Raw genomic sequence first — 15,344 nt, forward strand, 5'->3', positions numbered from 1 at the left:
TTAAGAGAAGCTGATTCTTTCTTTAGTTCGGAGCCGAGACTTTTGCCATTATTGATGCTGCCTGTATCTTGCATTTTTTGTCTCTTGCATTCATGATGATTCTATAAACATATCTGACCACCTTCTTATTATGTCTTCTAGAATAATTGTTCTGGTACATTTACATATTAAAATACAGATTATTTTATTATCATTTATTTCACCTTTATGTTACAGTTAGGGCTTTATTTTTAGAAAACTTGGATAGGTTATATTTAATTTACGATAGTAAAGAGGTATTATAAAGTATTTTTTCTAAAAGAGAGGGCACTTGGTCTTGGTAAGGCTGAGAACTACTCTAAGTTTATTATACTACGAGAGCCAGCCACAGCCTGAATAAGATAATGTGTACGAAAATCACCTTGTATCTACTAGACACAAAGTTAGGGTCTGTTTAATTCATAACTTATTTACAAGGATCCTTTAGACCCTTGCTAATCTGTAAGTATGGGCTATGGACCAGCAGCATTGGCAACATCTGGAACATGTTACAAATGCAGAATCTCAGGCCAGACTTGCTGAATCAGAATCTGCATTTTAACAAGATTCCTAGGGCATTCTTGTGCACACTGAAGTCTGATAAGCATTGCCCACAGTTTGAAAAGTATTAGTGAAACTTATTATCATTCTCATAGCACATGTTGGATTAGTAGTGCATCATCTTTATATATGTATTTAGAATACATTTTTTATTGTTTAAATGCTGGTTTTAAAAGATAGCTGAGCAATGAAGTTTTAGAACATTCAATTTTGACTTACCTTGTAATACAACATTTATAACACAATATAATTCAAAAGCCAGAAATCTTTATTCATTCATTCCTCATTCAAAAATATTTATTGAATGCCTGTTATGTGTCATGTATGCAAAATACTGGCAATACAATGGTGAACAAGACAGCAGTGCTTTTGCCCTCATGGAATTTACAGTCAGTTGAAGAAGGTAGGTTCCCAAACAAATAAATCTCCAATGAAATAATTAAAATTATTTGAAGTGCTATGAAGGAAATTAAAAAGTGCTAAAATGGAGAATAATGGTTGGTGCAGGGTTGGTGAACCTCTCCTCTGAATAAAAGGTCTGGCTAGAGATAGAAATTTGGTTATCCTCAGCCCATAGATGATGTTTAGTGCCATGGGAATGATTAGGATCACCTAAAGAGAGAATGTATTGTGAAAAGGGGGCTCGGGTTTGAGCCCTGAGAAGCATCTTACTTAGGTGGTCAGACAGAGGAGGAGGGGCTAGCATGAGAGGAACAGCATAGCAAGACCGGTGAAAAAGCAGCAGAGTGTGGTGTAACAGAAATTCAGGAGAGGAGTGTGTTTCATGAAGGAGTGGGTGGTTAGCTATGTTGAATGTTGCTGGAAAATCAAGTAAGGTGAGGACAAAAAGTGGGGGTTGGTTTTGGCAACATAAAACTTGCTAGTGACCTTAACAAAAGTGTTTTTTTGTGTAGTTGTGGGGATGGAAACCTAATTGAAAGTGGGAATGGGAATAGAGGAAGTAGAAACATTGTTACAGACCATTTCCCCAGAAGTTTAGCTAGAAAGTAAAGCGGAGAAATAAGTGGCGCTGTTGCTGGAGAGAAATGTGGATGTGGATCGAGAGATTTTGTTTGTTTGTTTTTGTTTTCCAAAGATGAATGGCACAAACTATCTGTAGCCTAAGTTTAGTGGAAAAAAAAAATCAAAGATCAAAATTGAAACATCTTTTTTTAAATAAATAAATAAATTTATTTATTTATTTTTGGCTGTGTTGGGTCCTTGTTGCCTCACGTGGGCTTTCTCTAGTTGCGGCGAGCGGGGGCTACTCTTCGTTGCGGTGCACGGGCTTCTCATTGCGGTGTCTTCTCTTGTTGCAGAGCGTGGGCTCTAGGCGCACAGGCTTCAGTAGTTGTGGCACGTGGGCTCAGTAGTTGTGGCTTGCGGGCTCTAGATCACAGTCTCAGTAGTTGTGGCGCACGGGCTTAGTTACTCCGCGGCATGTGAGATCTTTCCAGACCAGGGCTCGAACCCGTGTCTCCTGCATTGGCAGGCAAATTCTTAACCACTGCGCCACCAGGGAAGTTCTGAAACAGATCTTGAAATCTCAATTATCAGGAAATTTTGATTTAAGAATTATCTATCACTGAGAATATCTTCATATTTATTTGGTACATAACATGTAAATAAATTTCCTGTCAGAATTTTTATATGGCACCCATTCAGTGGATGGTTGGTATAGATATACGGTATAAAGACGCTATAGAAGACTCATGAGAAACCCTTGAAATTCAGACTTTTTTTTTAAAGTGGGAAGATACTGCTATAATTGCATTTCTAAGGTTTGGGATTTTTTTTTTTTTTTTTTTGGCCGTGCTGTGTGGCTTGCAGGATCTTAGTTCCCCGATCAGGGATTGAACCCCGGGTGTCAGCAGTGAAAGCACCGAGTCCTAACCACTGGACTACCAAGGAACTCCCCTGGGATTTTAGATATTTGAAAATGTTTGCGTTCAATAGATATTTTTAAATTAAGGAGTAACATACGATGAAGTATACCTTTCTTACATATATAGGTTGATTAATTTTTACCTATATATATTTTTACCTATACTCCTTCTAGGTCAAGATATGAAACATTTTGCACCAGAAACTAACACAGCATTGTGAATCAACTGTACTCCAATAAAATAAATTTTTTAAAAAGCTATGGAACTTTTGCATCACCCCAGAAGATTCCCTTGTGCCCATTTATAAAACCTCCCTTGGGCTTCCCTGGTGGCGCAGTGGTTGGGAGTCCGCCTGCCGATGCAGGTTCGTACCCCGGTCCGGGAGGATCCCACGTGCCGGAGAGCAGCTGGGCCCGTGGGCCATGGCCGCTGGGCCTGCGCATCTGGAGCCTGTGCTCCGCAGCGGGAGAAGCCACAGCAGTGAGAAACCTGCGTACCACACACACATAAAAAAAACAAAAAAACCTCCGTTTTCCCCAAGTAAAACACTATTCACACTAATGTCGTCATAGATCAGTTTTCCTGTTCTTGAATTCCATATAAATCATACAGTAGGTACTTTTTTGGTGTCCGGCTTCTTTTGCTCAAGATACCTTTGAGATCCATCCATATTGTTACATTTATTAGTAGTTCATTCTCTTTTATTATTGAATAGTATGAATATACCACAATTTGTTTATACATAGTACTGTTGATGGCCATTCGACTGTTTCCAGTGTTTGTCTATATGATGAACACTCTTATACATGCCTTTTGGTGGACATATACATTCATTTCTCTTGGATGTGTATCTAGGACTAGCATTTCTGGGTCATAGGGTAGGTGTGTATTTAGCTTTGATATATACTGCCAAACAGTTTCCAAAGTGGTTAGAGACAGTTTACCCCCCCACTGGCACTGTCTGAGAGTTCCAGTTGTTCCACATCTTGTCAACACTTGCTATTGTCAGTCTTTTTAATTTTAGCCATTCTGGTGGTATTTCATTGTTTTAATTTGTAGTTTCCTGGTGAATAATGATGTTGAGTACCTCTTCGTATGTTTATTGGCTATTTAGATATTCTCTTTCCTGAAGTGCTGTAAGTCTTCTGTACATTTTTTAAAAAGTTGGATTGTTTGTATTTTTCATACTGATTTTGTGGGCATTTTTTTAAAATTTTAGAAACGTAGACTTTATCAGATGTGTATTGCAGATATTTTCTCTGAGTCTGTAACTTGCTTATTTATTTACTCAATCTATTTGATAAATAGAATTCTTGATTTTTTTTTTTTTTTGCGGTACACGGGTCTCTCACTGCTGTGGCTTCTCCCGTTGCGGAGCACAGGCTCTGGACACGCAGGCTCAGCGGCCATGGCTCACGGGTCCAGCCACTCCGCACACGTGGGATCTTCCCAGACCGGGGCACGAACCCGCGTCCCCTGCATCGGCAGGCGGACTCTCAACCACTGTGCCACCAGGGAAGCCCAGAATCCTTGATTTTAATGAAGACTAACTTATCACTTTTTTTTCTTTTGGGATTAAGTGTACCTTATGTCCTGCTTAAGAAATCTTTGCCTATCCAAAGCCATGAAAATATTCTCTTGTATTTTCCTCTAGAAATTTGATTGTTTTAAGTTTCACATTTAAGTCTATTACCCACTTCAAATTGATGATGCTTGACATCATAAGAACATCATAACTGTTTTTGACATCAGTTATTTTTTATCAGAAACTAGGCATTTTACAGTTACAAAATGAAAATCTTACTTGGAATATGTTGGATTCAACCACTTGTGCACAGTTTTTCAAAGTATCAATGACATGAAATGCCCATTCTTCCTTTTCTCTCTACATGTTCATTTGCTGGCATGTGATATCCATGCTAAAATATAAATATACTTATTTTTCTACAACTTTAGAGTAACTGACCTTTCAAGGAAAATAACACTAGATATTGAATTTGCTGTTTTAGACCTGTGCCCCACAGTCTATAATTTCTTCACTAGAATTTAATCTAGGGAAAAAATGGAATATTTTGTAAAAAAGGGTAAGGTAGGAAGTATTGAAATGGTAACGTGGGCTGTATTTGATTTGATGTTCTTAGACAAGTAGTCTTGATGTTTCTTAACCTTTACCTTAATCCAAGAAGGAAGGGAAGGAAGTATTTCATGGCTGGAGAGACTACTCTCATTTTAAGGCATGCCCCCCTTTTTCTTTTTCTTTTTAAAATTATTTATTTATTTAGCCCCCCTTTTTAATATCTTCCTTTCCTCTCAGTCATAGTCACTTGAGGTGTTTGAAATTAATTGGGTCTAAAATTTCTTCTAGTTCTGACTTTCTTCTAAGATTTATAATCTGTATAGGAAAGCACCTTAAAACATTATTTAAATTCTTTGAAACAAAGGTGAAACTCAAGAAAGGAATCCTGCTTCTCTTCATAATGTGCCACTGACATTGTACCTTTGGACATTTACATGATTTTATATTTTTTTTCATTCTTTGTGTCTTAAATTTCGTTTGTAAAATGGGGAGAATAATAAATGCCATTGCACGTGTTTATCTTCCAGAGATGCTATGAGATAATACGAAATCTCATTTGCACTCCTGGGCTAAGTGCTTGATGCCACATTTTTGGAGGACCACAGGCAAACAAAACCGGGTTCAGAAGAAAGCTGTCACCATGGTTAGGGAACTGAGTGGTAGCATTTGTGTAATAACTTATTCTGGATGTTCCCAGAAAGCTGAACTAGGACCTGAAATGGACAGTTTAAGAAATTTGAGTTTCACTACATTTAAGGAGGAACTTTTTAAACCATTAGAGTTTTTCTGAAATGGAAAGGTATAACTTCTGTACACTTGGAAGTGTCTAAGCAGAGACTTTACAACCCAAATAGGGAGATATTGGAGGAAATTCAAGTATCAAATGGCAGGGAAAGGAGAGGTAAGGTAGTTAAGATACCTACTCCAATTCTAATATTCTAATTTCATTGGTTATAGGGATCATTTTTTTAAATTATTATACAGAACTGTTCTTGTGACGGTAAGATTCCAGGTATGATTGTATGTGGTAGTAATAAAGGGAACTCATGAAGGATCTTTCAGAAATAGTAGCTAACACTTCTGTGCCACATTTGTCGTCCTGAATGTGAATGTTTCAATTATGAATACATTTTTGTAGTCAGCGACTCAGTTTCCAAAGCTTTTTATTAAAAAGTAAAAGTGGACATTCTAGATTTTAAAAAGAGGTATGGGGAGAGAGGAATCAGTTTATTGTTATGAAGGTAAAGGAGAATGTCAACGTTCAGAGATGGCTTTCTGGCAGCTGTCAGGCACCAGTGCTGCTGACAGCTGGCAAACTCAGTACATGATTCTTTCTGAGATTGACATTTTGCTCTCCTTTAGCATCTACACTTCCTACTGGGAAAACAGACCCACAAGTGGAAATCTGATCTCTGAAATTAAGAGTAGAATTGTATTAGCTGGTATTCTTAATTGAACGATGATTTCTTAAAGTATCAAAATAAAGACAAGTTTATAACCATTTGAATTAAAAATATGGTTGCCAATTTTGTTGCTAATGTAAATATTTGATTTTGTTGGTAGATAACATATTATTCACATGTGAATTTTGACAAAATCTCAATTAACCAGACTCCTGCCATTTCCAAGTTTAAATTTTGTTCGTAATCTACCCCTTTTCATTTTGCAACACATAAAATACTAGAATCTCAGAGAAAAATCTTGGTATCTTTTAAAAAGAATTCTAACTAGTGAATTTTTTAAAATAGCATCTTTGTTGAGGGAAAGAGAATCTGAAGGAATAAAAACAAATTTGTAATTGTCATCTCTCAGTAAGCATGTGATGAGATTGTTTTCAATTCTGGAAGAAAACAATTTGAGATTGCTAGTAAAGCTTTGAATTTATAGAGTGCTTGGGATACAACAAAAGAAATAACCTTTAACTTTTACAGTCTAATATATTTGTGAACTGTGTCAGTAAGAGACTAGTTATACCTTTCACAAGATTTGTTATTTAAGAGGTAAAGTGTCAGTGGAAAACACTAATGATTTAATTAAACCAAAAATATATCAGGAGTTAGTTATTTAGTTACGGGAAGAGCAGGGGGGCAATTGATATGAAAGAGTGTTAACTAGGGTTTTCTGCTTGATTGTAATGTTGGCTTTTAAATAAGGTAAGAAAAATGATTTTACCTAATGATATCAAAAAATCCCAATGTATATGCTGAGTTTATATTTGTACACATACAAAGGTACATTTTAAAATATTTTATCTGTATGTTTGGCATCATGTGGGGTTATTTTTTAACCCTCTGAAAAGTCACATTAATTTTTTAATCAGTGAAATTTGTACAATGCTTCATATGAAGGGTGCTGTTTAGATCCTTTATCTTTTTGATTACTGCATTAATGGAAAATGCTTTTGCCTGAAATTCCAATTGCAGGAGTTTTGGAAATATTGATAGAAGATGGTCATTGTTAAGCTGTTTCCTAGTATAATATCTTTAGAATTTTGGTTGATATTTAGTTTTTATACATGGTTTGATCTACTTGTTTTTTCCTGACCCAGAGTTTTAATGTTTGTTTTAAATAAATAGCTTTGCAGTGAGTGGTACCCCAAGCAGCAATGAGATATTCTAAAATCTAGAGCTGTGCTATTTAGTAGAACTTTCTACAGTGATGGAAATATTCTTTATCTGTGCTGTCCAATATGAAAGCCCCTAGCTACGTGTTCTGTTGAGTACTTAAAATATGGTTGGGGGGACTTCCCTAGTGGCGCAGTGGTTAAGAATCCGCATGCCAATGCAGGGGAGCCGGGTTCGAGCCCTGGTACGGGAAGATCCCACATGCCGCAGAGCAACCAGGCCCATGAGCCACAACTACTGAGCCTGCGCCCTAGAGCATGCGAGCCACAACTACTGAGCTCGTGTGCCACAACTACTGAAGCCCGCACGCCTAGAGCCCGTGCTCTGCAAAAAGAGAAGCCACCACAATGAGAAGCCCACGCACTGCAAGGAAGAGTAGCCCCCGCTTGCTGCAACTAGAGAAAGCCCGTGCATAGCAATGAAGACCCAACGCAGCCAAAAATAAATAAGTAAAAGACTTGACCTTTAAAAAAGAAAAATCTTAAAAAAAAAATGTGGTTGGGTAACTGAGAAACTAAATTTTTAATTTTTATTAACTTAAATTTAAACTCAAATTGGCACATGTAGCTAGAGGCTATTATATTGGACAGTTCAGTATTAGTGCTAGTATTAATAGATTTAGAGCAGGTCTTGGTAAACTTTTTCTGTAAAGTACCAGATAGTGAATGTTTTAGGCTTTGCAAGTCATATAGTCTCTGTTACAAGTACTCAACTCTGCTGTTGGAATACAAAAGCAGTCATAGACAACGGGTAAATGAACGGATTTAGCTGTGTTCCAATAAAACTTTATTAACACTGAAATTTGAATTCCATCTAATTTTCAAGTCGCATGAAACAGTATTCTTCTGATTTTTTTCAACCATTAAAAAATGTAAAAATCATTCTTAGTTCACAGGCCATACAAAAGCAGATGATAAGCTATAGTTTGCAGAACCTTGACCTAGAGTGTTTATAAGTAGCAAGGATAGAGATATAAAAATTCATGTGTTAATTCAACAAATTTATTGAGTGGCTATCACAACTGGGCACTATTTTGAGAGCTGAAGATACAGCAAAATAGCAATAAAAATTACAGTCAACATCCATGTTTTCATGGAGTTTACATTCTGGTGGGGGGAGACAGATTTTAAAAATGAACAAATGTATGTCAGGTGGTGAAAATGAAATTTTTTAAAAATAAATTTATTTGTTCATTTTTATTTTTGGTTGCCTTGGGTCTTCGTTGCTGCGCAGGGGCTTTCTCTAGGTGCAGTGAGTGGGGGCTACTCCTCATTGAAGTGCACGGGCTTCTCATTGTGGTGGCTTCTCCTGTTGCGGAGCACGGGCTCTAGGCGTGCGGGCTTCAGTAGTTGTGGCATGTGGGCTCAGTAGTTTTGGGTCACAGGCTCCAGAGCGCAGGCTCAGTAGCTGTGGTGCACGGGCTTAGTTGCTCCGCGGCATGTGGGATCTTCCTTGACCAGGCCTTGAACCCGTGTCCCCTGCACTGGCAGGTGGATTCCCAACGACTGCGCCATCAGGGAAGTCCGAAAATGAAATTTTATGAAGAAAAATAAAGAGAAAAGAAAGTGCCAATGGAGGATGACATTTTATTATAGGGTAGTTAGGTAAAGCTTGTTCAATAAGGTGACTTTTGAGCACACACCTGAATGAAGAAAGGAAGTGGGCCACGTGGCTATCTAAGGGAAGAACATTTTGGTCAGAGGGAAGAGTAAAAGCAAAGGTCCTGAGGCAGGAGCATGCTTTACCAATTCATGTAAAAGGAGAGATGTAGAAAATTGACAAGAATTGTATTTCAACAAAATTAACCCACTTTGGAATTCTTCCATCATTTGCATCAGATATGTATAAATATCAGTAAAGGGAACTATATTTCTATCAAAAGCAATATAGGGACCTTTCCTTCTTAGCTTTCTAGAGCATTCTTTTTGGAAAATAGTTTAAAACTATGTAGACTGCCAACACATTAAAAAAGACCCCAGTAGGCCCCATCATGGAAACTTTTTGAAGTCTTTTTTGGACTGAAGTATGAAGGAATTACAAAATGATCCATTAAAAACTGTAAAACTTTTGCTGCACTTAGAAATGTTTAACAGGTTTCTGGTCTTCAGATGGGAATTCCTTTACCATCTGTTCACTACTGGACTTCATATGTTTATAAAGACCTTTGAGTTCAAGGGGGAAATGCACTTCAGTCTATTTTGTCCTTGTCTTTTAAGTATTTTTTAGCACCTAAGAAGAACATCCATGTAGCCTGATTATAGATGGCTTTAATGTCTCCTTCAAGTTCTGAATACTCAGATAGTCAAATCTTTTTCTCTTGGAAACTGTACTCAGTTCCTTCTGGTGTTATTTACAGCACACAAAGGCTGCTTGAAAAAATATTGAGAGATATTTAAATGTCACTGTCAGAGTTTAAAAGGTTCAGGGGACCAGGACCTTTTTCCTTTAGGTCACCAAATCAAAAGCCATCTTGCTCTGTAGTAACTAAAAGGTGTTTTCACATGAAGGTTGTTCATGTGAAACTTTTGAGCTAGTTTTCTTTCTTTTTTTTTTTTTTTCTGTTCAGAATCCCTTTAGTGTGCAGTTAAAAGTTTCACAGTTAGCTTTAAAAAAAAAAAAACTTAAAAAAACCCACTATCAAACTTACAGAAAAGTTGCAACACTGTACAAAAAACTATTTTTTTCCGGAAATTTTGAGAGTAAGTTGCTGACATGAAGCTCTGTTACCCTTGAATACTTTAGTGTGTCTTCTACCTTCTCCCACATAACCACAAAACAACCATCAAAATCAGGAAATTAACATTGATCTATGACTAATATTTTAAAAATATATTTATTTATTTATTTGGCTGTGCCGGATCTTAGTTGTGGAATGGGGGATCTTCGTTGCTGGGTGCGGGATCTTTTAGTTGTGGCATGTGAAATCTTAGCTGCGGCATGTGGGATCTAGTTCCCTGACCAGGGACTGAACCTGGACCCCCTGCATTGGGAGCACGGAGTCTTAGCCGTTGGACTACCAGGGAAGTCCCCATGACTACCATTTAATCCTCAGACCCCATTCAGATTTCTCCAGTTACTTCTATAACGTCCTTTACTTCAGGAGGATTCAGCTCAGAATCATACATTGCATTTAGTTGCCACGTCTCTTCACTCTCCTTCAGTCTGGAATAGTTTCTTAGTCTGTCACGATCTTGACACTTTTGAGGATTACAAGCCAGTTATTTTGTAAATTACCCTCAGTTAGTTTGTTTTCTCACGTTTAGATTCATGTTGTGCATATTTGACAGGAATATCACAGAAGTGATGCTGTGGGGTTTTTTTATATATAAATTTATTTATTTATTTTAGGCTGTGTTGCGGCTTCGTTGCTGCACGCGGGCTTCGTTGTGGCGAGCAGGGGCAACTCTTCGTTGTGGTGCGCGGGCTTCTCATTGCGGTGGCTTTTCTTGTTGAGGAGCACGGGCTCTAGGCGTGCGGGCTCAGTAGTTGTGGCTCGCGGGCTGTAGAGCGCAGGCTCAGTAGTTGTGGTGCAGGGGCTTAGTTGCTCTGCAGCATGTGAGATCTTCCCGGACCAGGGCTTGAACCCGTGTCCCCTGCATTGGCAGGCAGATTCTTAACCACTGCACTCCCAGGGAAGTATGATGCTGTGTTCTTTTCATTATCAGTGGGCACATAATTTTCATTTGTCCCACTACTGATGATGATCACTTTGCTCAGTTACAGTGGTGTCTACAGGGCTCTCCACTATATAGTTTCTCTTTTCATGTTTGTAATAATAAGTATTTTGAGGAGAAGCACTTTGAATCTATATAAATATTCCATTTGTTACTAGGCTTTCAACTTATTAACTTTCTTATTAATGTCAATATGGACTCATGAATTTCTGTTTTTTTTCAATGAGTTATAATCTAGTACTATCATAATAATTTTGATGCTCCCTTGTCTCAGATTTGGCGAGTGGAAACCCCTTCAGAATGATTTCTATATCCTTTTAACATATCCTCTTCGTTCTGTGAGCACTTCCTTGCTTTCTGGCACAACAAAATGTTCCAGTCTCACCTGTACTTTCCCTGCCCCAGGCTTGGAGTCAGCCATTCTTCCAAGGAATCTGGTTCCTTTAAGTTGAGAATGATATTTAGAAGTTAATATCTATATGCTAGAAGCTGTTGTGGTGTCACTGCTCCCAGGTGCTCTCAGTGGACAGGGCTAGAGACTATGTGTATGTATGCCATACATATGCACACATTTACATCTATATTTTGTATCAATTGATATACAGTAGAAGCCATGTGTTCCTGCCAATACTTGCATTTCCAATATAGGACCACAGGTTTCCATATTTGTAACTCCCTTCTCTGACAGAGAAAACCTGGGTCTCATTATCTGTTATTATATTTTCCTTATTTGATCAATCCTCCTTTATATAACCAGTCATCCATCGCCACTGCCATCTCCTCTTCAGTGAAGATGCTTTCCTTGCCTCATTTGGGTTTTGACATTCTGTCCTACAGCCACTGATCTACGTGGACACTCTTTTCAGCTGTTGGTATCTGACATCCCAGTGCAAGGCTGCGCCTAATATGTGGATGCCCTCTTCACCCCACTCAAGTTTGGACACTTTGCACTGGACCGCATCCATGCACACAAACTCTCCTCACTCCATTTGGGCTCCTTGGTGCCAGCCCCCACTGTCCCTGTGCAGGTACCTTGCTCACCCTGTTTACTCTCTGAAACCGGAGCACCCCCAGGCATAGATGTCCCCTTCACTATGCTCAGGCTCTGACTCTTCATGCTAGGCCATCACTTACTTGGATATCCTCTTCATGCCTCTCAGACTGTAACACTCCAGGCCACGTAATTCTCCCGCCCTTCTTATCTGTCTCAGGCTCTGACTTCCCATGCTGTCTGCCCTTCATATAGAATCCCTCCTCATTTCATTCTGAATGCCCACCACACACAGGCACACTCTTCATGCTGGTTGGTCTCCAGCAGCCTGCCTAGCTTGTCCCCATTCCTTGTATAGATGTTTCTTTCACCCATCTTGGGTTTTGACCCCACATAGCAGGCTGCCCCTTTGCTTACTTTAAAAATATTTGTATTTTCCCTGCCTTTATGCTTTGCTGCTAACATTTAATGGGTGGTGTGTTAAACTTTTAAAATTAGGATAGAATGTAAGTACAGTGACTACATTTTTCAAAACAATAATTGGAATATGTCTGAAATATAGTATAGAATATTTGAAATCAGTGCCATCCGGAGCAGTTTTGGGTATATGATCACCATTAAAATAAAGAGCAGGGACTTCCCTGATGGTCCAGAGGTTAAGACTCCGGGCTCCCAATGCAGGGAGCCCAGGTTCGATCCCTGGTCAGGGAACTAAATCCTGCATGCCGCAATTAAAAGCCCGCATGCCACAACCAAAGATTCCGCATATCACAGCTAAAGATCCTGCACCCTGCAACAAAGAACCTGCACGTGGCAATGAAGGTCCTGCATGCCGCAACTAAAGACCTGGTGCAGCCAAATAAATAAATAAATATTAAAAAAAAAAAAAAGAACAAAGGAGAGTTTCAACTTCTTTCTTTCTTTCTTTCTTTTGGCTGCACTAGGGTCAGTAGTTGCAGTGCATGGGCTCAGTTGCCCCGTGGCATGTGGGATCTTAGTTCCCTGACCAGGGATTGAACCCATATCCCTTGAATTGGAAGGTGGATTCTAAACCACTGTGACACCAGGGAAGTCCCAAGAGTTTCAATTTCTAGTAATAGAAGAGTACCTCCTATTGAACCAAACTTCCAACAGATAACAATTATAGGTTCTGGACAAAATATGAAAAAAATCTGTTACCTGTTACCAACTTGTTTTTATGGCTTTTTTGCCCAAGGGCAGGCCCCAGTTTTAGCATCAGGGTGACCAAAACTTGAGTAGATAATCCACAGTTTTACTAGCTTAAAAAACGATAGCAATCACAACAGTTGGGAGGCAAAGGGGGAAATCCTAGAATGGAGAGGGCAGAGAGGGCTTTTTGTGTATAAATTCTCTGGCTGGACCAAATCTTTAGCTAATCCTTGAACTATATATGTATGGGTCATACCCTGAGCAATCCATCAGAGGTGAAAGTAACTGAATAGAGATTTACACTTCTGCAAGAGCGACCAACTTGTCCCAGGTTCCCTGAGGCTGTGAAAGTTCTGGGGTCTGGGAAAATCCTCAATCCCAAGTATACTGGGACAATTGGTTATGCTAGCTGCTGCCCACCACAAATGAAACAGAATTTGAGTTTAACTACATGCTTTAAAAAGTAAAATAAACAAAGAAAAGATCCTATATGCTTCAAAAGAACATAACAGACTCCAGAAATTCTGTAATATCTTTATAATGTCCAGGGTACAATCCAAAATTATTAGGTTATATGAAGAAACAAGAAAATGTGACCCATACTCAAGAGAAAAGGAAACCAAAGATGACTGAGCCCAAAGTGACAGGTATTGGACAAGGATCTTAAACAAGTATAATAATTATACTCAAAGATGCAAAGGAGGGCTTCCCTGGTGGCGCAGTGGTTGAGAGTCCGCCTGCCGATGCAGGGGACGCGGGGTCTTGCTCCTGTCTGGGAGGATCCCACATGTCGTGGAGCGGCTAGGCCCATGAGCCATGGCCGCTGAGCCTGCGCATCTGGAGCCTGTGCTCCGCAATGGGAGAGGCCACAGTGGGGAGAGGCCTGCGTACCACAAAAAAAAAAAAAAAAAAAAAGATGCAAAGGAAAATATGCTTGTAATGAATTAACAAAAAGGAAATCTAGCAGAGAGACTAGAAAAAAGAACAAAATGGAAATTCTAGAACTAAAAATTACAATATCTGAAATAGAAAACTCACTGGATAGGCTTGACAGCACATTAAGATGAGATAAGAAAGAGTAAGTGAACTCGAAGATTTATCAATAAAAATATTCAATCTGAGCAACAGAGGAAAGAATTTGGGGGAGGGAAAGAATAGAACCTCAGGGAACTGTGGGAAAATATGAAAAAGTCTAACATACATGTAAATGAAGTCCTAGAAGAAAAGGGGCAAGAGAATGGAGGAGAAAAAGTATTTGAAGAAATAATGGCTGAAAATTTCTCAGGTTTAGTGAAAAACATAATTTTACACATAAAAAGTTCAGTGGACCCAAGTGGGATAAATGTGGATAAAACCACACCTAGACATATCATAGTCAAACTGCTAAAAACCAAAAGTCAGGAGAAAATCTTGAAAGCATTCAGAGAAAAAGAATACATATGTATAGGAAGACGACAATACAAAATATCACTGACTTCTCATCAGAAACAACAGAGGATAGAAGATAGTGGAATGCCATCTTTAAAGTGCCAGAAGAAAACTGTCAACCCATAATTCTATGTCAAGTAAAAACAACCTTTAAAGTTGAAGGCAAAATAGAGATATTTCCAAATAAATGAAAACTAAGAAAAGTTGTCATTCATACAGCTGCCCTACTAGAAATGCTAAAGGAAGCTCTTTAGACTGAAGAGAGACAATACCAGAAAGGAACTCAGGTCTTTATGAAAAAATGAAAAGCACCAGAAATGGTAAGTATGTGGGTAAATACAAAGTACTAATTTGTTCCACTTAATCTCTTTAAAGTATAATTGCTGCATGGATTCCTTTTATTCTCCTTGAGGCATATTTTAGGGAGGATATAGAGAAAGAATTAGTCCTGCTCTGAAGAGGAAATCAGCAATTAAGTCTTCCAAAATAGTACCCTTATTAAATTTAGAGTGCTCAAATCTGAAAAAATTTACTCTAAGTAGCTAATATTTGTAATCCTTTTCTTTTCAGATATAAAACCAAATGTGGAACTGAAAAGCACTCAAGAGCAGTCTGTGCCCACAGGTAACATCAGGTCTTTCCACTCTGATAATATACCGTGACTGAATAGACCAAAGGAAGAGGAATATTCTGATTGCAATAAAAATGCTATGGAAATGTGTTGGGGAAAAAATGTGGTTGTCTCTTCCTGATACAAAAATAACAAATCCATTTAGATCATATAAGTTCTTTGGCATCACAGAGCCAAACCATCTACCTAATGTTAATCACTGGTTTTTTATTTTCTTTTCACATTTCTTCAACTGATTGGTTTGAATAAAGACAGTTTTTGTTGAACAATATAGTAGCTGTTAT

At 38.5% G+C, this 15,344-nt stretch overlaps 1 protein-coding gene across 1 annotated transcript in view; it reads left to right on the top strand.

Annotated features, from left to right (window-relative positions):
- The window catches only part of IKZF3 (IKAROS family zinc finger 3), an 83,651-nt gene that overhangs the window by 5,781 nt on the left and 62,526 nt on the right, over positions 1 to 15,344 (top strand). The window contains exon 2 of the mRNA XM_059997764.1: positions 15,000 to 15,053. Within this exon, the coding sequence (XP_059853747.1) occupies positions 15,000 to 15,053 (54 nt within the window). The remainder of the gene's footprint in view (positions 1 to 14,999; positions 15,054 to 15,344) is intronic.

Source organism: Delphinus delphis, chromosome 19, assembly GCF_949987515.2.
Source record: "Delphinus delphis chromosome 19, mDelDel1.2, whole genome shotgun sequence".
Lineage (NCBI taxonomy): Eukaryota > Metazoa > Chordata > Mammalia > Artiodactyla > Delphinidae > Delphinus > Delphinus delphis.